At 47.1% G+C, this 3,124-nt stretch overlaps 1 protein-coding gene across 3 annotated transcripts in view; it reads right to left on the bottom strand.

Annotated features, from left to right (window-relative positions):
• The window catches only part of LOC135593406 (homeobox protein BEL1 homolog), a 3,966-nt gene extending 1,896 nt beyond the window's left edge, over window positions 1-2,070 (bottom strand). Inside the window, exons 1-2 of one of the 3 annotated variants that reach the window (XM_065083396.1) lie at window positions 1,440-2,070; window positions 493-1,257 (exon numbers count right to left, since the gene is read on the bottom strand). In XM_065083396.1, coding sequence (XP_064939468.1) covers window positions 493-1,257; window positions 1,440-1,568 — 894 coding nt within the window. In that variant the 5' untranslated portion in view covers window positions 1,569-2,070. Of the gene's footprint in view, window positions 1-492; window positions 1,317-1,439 lie in introns of all 3 variants that reach the window. The other 2 variants (XM_065083397.1, XM_065083398.1) reach the window with 2 other exon arrangements.
• Window positions 2,071-3,124: the final 1,054 nt, after the last annotated feature.

The following is a 3,124-nucleotide window of genomic DNA, read 5'->3' as shown; positions in this document are numbered from 1 at the left end:
TAGAAGAAGCTAAATGGAAATGTTCATCCCTTGGCGACGTAAAAAGCTGATGTGGTGGGTTCCAGTTAATACGGAGGGATGGAGGGCCTGCAGGCCTAGACAACTAAGGAATAGAGGTTTCCCCAAGTAAATGGAAGTCCCGGAAATATCAACCTGTGCCTGCGGGGTCGCAGCAACGCATTCGAGGTAGGTTCGCAGGCCCGCATAATTGAACCCAGAGTCAACAAGTTGTCAAACCAATCAATTGGATGATCTCTCCCCCAAAACCCCACACCCACAAACACACCCCCTCCCCCCTCGCCCGCCGAGCGATAAAGATATGGTCTCATTTACGCTCGCAAAGATATGGGCACCCCTCTTCCTCTAACCCAGAAATCATATGTCCTTCCTGTGTTGTTTGGGACAGTAATACAGGTTACAGATCAAGCTTTTAAGGTACTTTTCAACTTCATTCATGAACGCTCAAGATAACAAAGTGGATTAGAACCTGACCTCTTCTCGCATGGAAAGCAGCTTAGCCTTCCTAGTCTGCAGCTCATGAATGTCCAAGGAGTAGAGAGATTGGCTCAAAGAAGTAGAGGAAGAAGAGCCTCCTTCGTTCCGCTGTTTTGTTTTGCTAGCCTTCTTCTTTGATGAGCCGCTGTCAGCAGTAGTGTTCATATTGCAGAACTCATTTAGGAGGTCCTGAGCTGCGAGCAAGTACTTGGAGGTCTTCAGCAGATGCTGGGATGGCTGGTGTAGATTCGAAGTAGTCGGTGAGATCGGTGGCCGGAAGAACCTACCATCCTGAAACAACTCATCTCTCGAAGTGGGCAAAACATCCTGATCGAACGGAGGCTGATCGTAGCTGGAGTTGGATGTCTCGGCATGGTTCAAGAACAAGGACAATCCACCGCTGCTGGACTGCCCATTCCCCTCGCATGGTGGGAATAGAAACCTTGCCCGGGGTCCGTCGACAAGCATCTGATTCGGTGGCTGCCATGGGCACAAGGGCAACCTCTCGGGTGTAACCATCAGATTCTCATTCGACGGTTGGGGGAAGCTGCAGGATGCGGCGTGGGCCGAGCTGCCGATCACGGAGAAGGAGGCTCTCCAGTTGTCGGAGTTCTCTTGAGGCTTGCAGGGTATCCCCAGCATCTCCATCCCCGTCTGCAGGCTGTAGAGCTCCTGGCTTGGTTGGAAGCTCTGCATCACTGGTTCGATCGTGGAGGAAAAGTTGGTGTAACCCATGGTTTGGTGATGGTGAGACATATGGGCCTTTTTAGGTAACTCAAGAAAGAATGCTTCAGCAAGAAGTATTCTCTATAATCTTTAATCTTATCAATCCAGAACAACAAAAAAGATCATATCAATCTACGAATGGACTAATCGAGCTTGATATTATAACCTTTGGTAATCTATATGAAACATAAATAAATGTGCAGGAGAACCATGCTTACCGATGCACTAGAGCAGAAGTCAAGTCTATCTTGTAACAGAAGTGAAGGGCTTTTCACATGGCGAGGAAACTGGGACGGGGATGATGGACGATGAGAAGCTGAAGGATGATTATGAGCTAACATACACATATAAGCATCTGCAACGCTTCCAAACCCATAGAAAGCAAATCCACTCGACGTCAAATCTTTAAAGATAAAGATAAAAAAGAAAGAGAAGCAACAACATCATATATCAGCGACGGGCATCTCGAGCAGAGAGTATCGGCATAAGGGGCCCCTGCCCTTCGACTCTTGAACTCTCTGCCAAACGCCGCATGGCCACACACACACACACTCTCTCTCTCTCTCTCTCTCTCTGGTTGCCATGTAATAGGCCATTTTTTTCGCTTTTTAGTGTTTATGGAGATGGAATTGCAGTGATGTCCAACAGCTCGGCTTCATTTATTGCATGTTTTCATGAACAGAAAGAGTGAGAGATCTCGGTTTGGCACATATCCCAAGTTCTCCAGGGTGAAGGGCAGCTCTCTTTCTTTCTCGTCCACAGCAAGCAGGGGGGCCACGCCTTTTCAGATGGGCTGCTGTTGCTCCTGCCGTTGTCATATGAACCAAGCTCATGCGTTAATTGGGTCTTACAGAGTTACAGTGTTGTTTTCATCAGCTTCTTCTCTTCCTTCCCATTCTAGTCCAAAGCTAGTGAGATGAGAGAGAGGGCGAAGGGAAGAGGAGTAACAGTGCCATAGATGCGCCTGTAAAATATTCCGGAAATAGAGTCTGGCCCCGATCCAAAGGGGGTGTGGTCCTCCATTTCCAACAAAGTCCCATGGAAACACCTATTAAGATGGGACCAATGCGACCTTGGGACCGCAACTCCATCTCTCTCTCTCTCTCTCTCGCTCTCTCTCTCTCTCACTCTCTCATTTTCTCCTTTCTTCCCCTCTCGTTCACACTATTTTACCTTTTGGTGGTCCTCCATCGTGCTTACTTGGAGGTCCTCCAGACCTCGTACCCTATTTTTCTATCATAAAAATCTTGTCTTCTAGCCTTACTTTTAGCTGCTAATCCAATCCTCTCTTCCTCTATATTAACCCCTAAAGACGTCAAACTTTCGTATGTTTTACATCATCATCATCATCATCCTGGGTTTGTCTTCCTTCGATTAAAACGTAACATCAAATACAATCCAACAGCAGTAGAGGAACAGGAACTGGTCCACAGTTGCACTATCCGTTGATAATTGATGGTAGGCGATTGCGTGTCGTCTACGTGTGTAGGGCCTGTAGGCTACTAAAGGGAAGACATTTGCGCGGGCTAAATGCCATGCATGCTTCGGCAACACCTACGTCTCTTTGTCGTCGGACGACCCAAACTGCATTCTATCGACCTGTGTCCATCACACGGAGTAAGACATCCACAACCAAAACAGACGGATGGCAACAATTGTTTCCTCCACTGCACTAATTATTTAGTAATAAACTTGCAGAATGGTCATCAAGTAACTGGTCTCCGTAAGATTTGTGTGTATAGAGATTCTAGAGCCTCAATTATTATTTAGGCGGTGGGAGGGGCTTTTAATCATCGGTGGAAGGGCCCTGGAAATTAAAAAAGCAATCCTAATAATTGAGGGATGATGCTGGAAGCACGCAATCATTGTGCAATCGAAAAGGTTCGTGTCTTCAATCCTGGTA

The sequence above is a fragment of the Musa acuminata genome, chromosome BXJ1-9 (assembly GCF_036884655.1).
Source record: "Musa acuminata AAA Group cultivar baxijiao chromosome BXJ1-9, Cavendish_Baxijiao_AAA, whole genome shotgun sequence".
NCBI lineage: Eukaryota > Viridiplantae > Streptophyta > Magnoliopsida > Zingiberales > Musaceae > Musa > Musa acuminata.
This window is presented reverse-complemented; position numbering and strand designations above follow the sequence as displayed.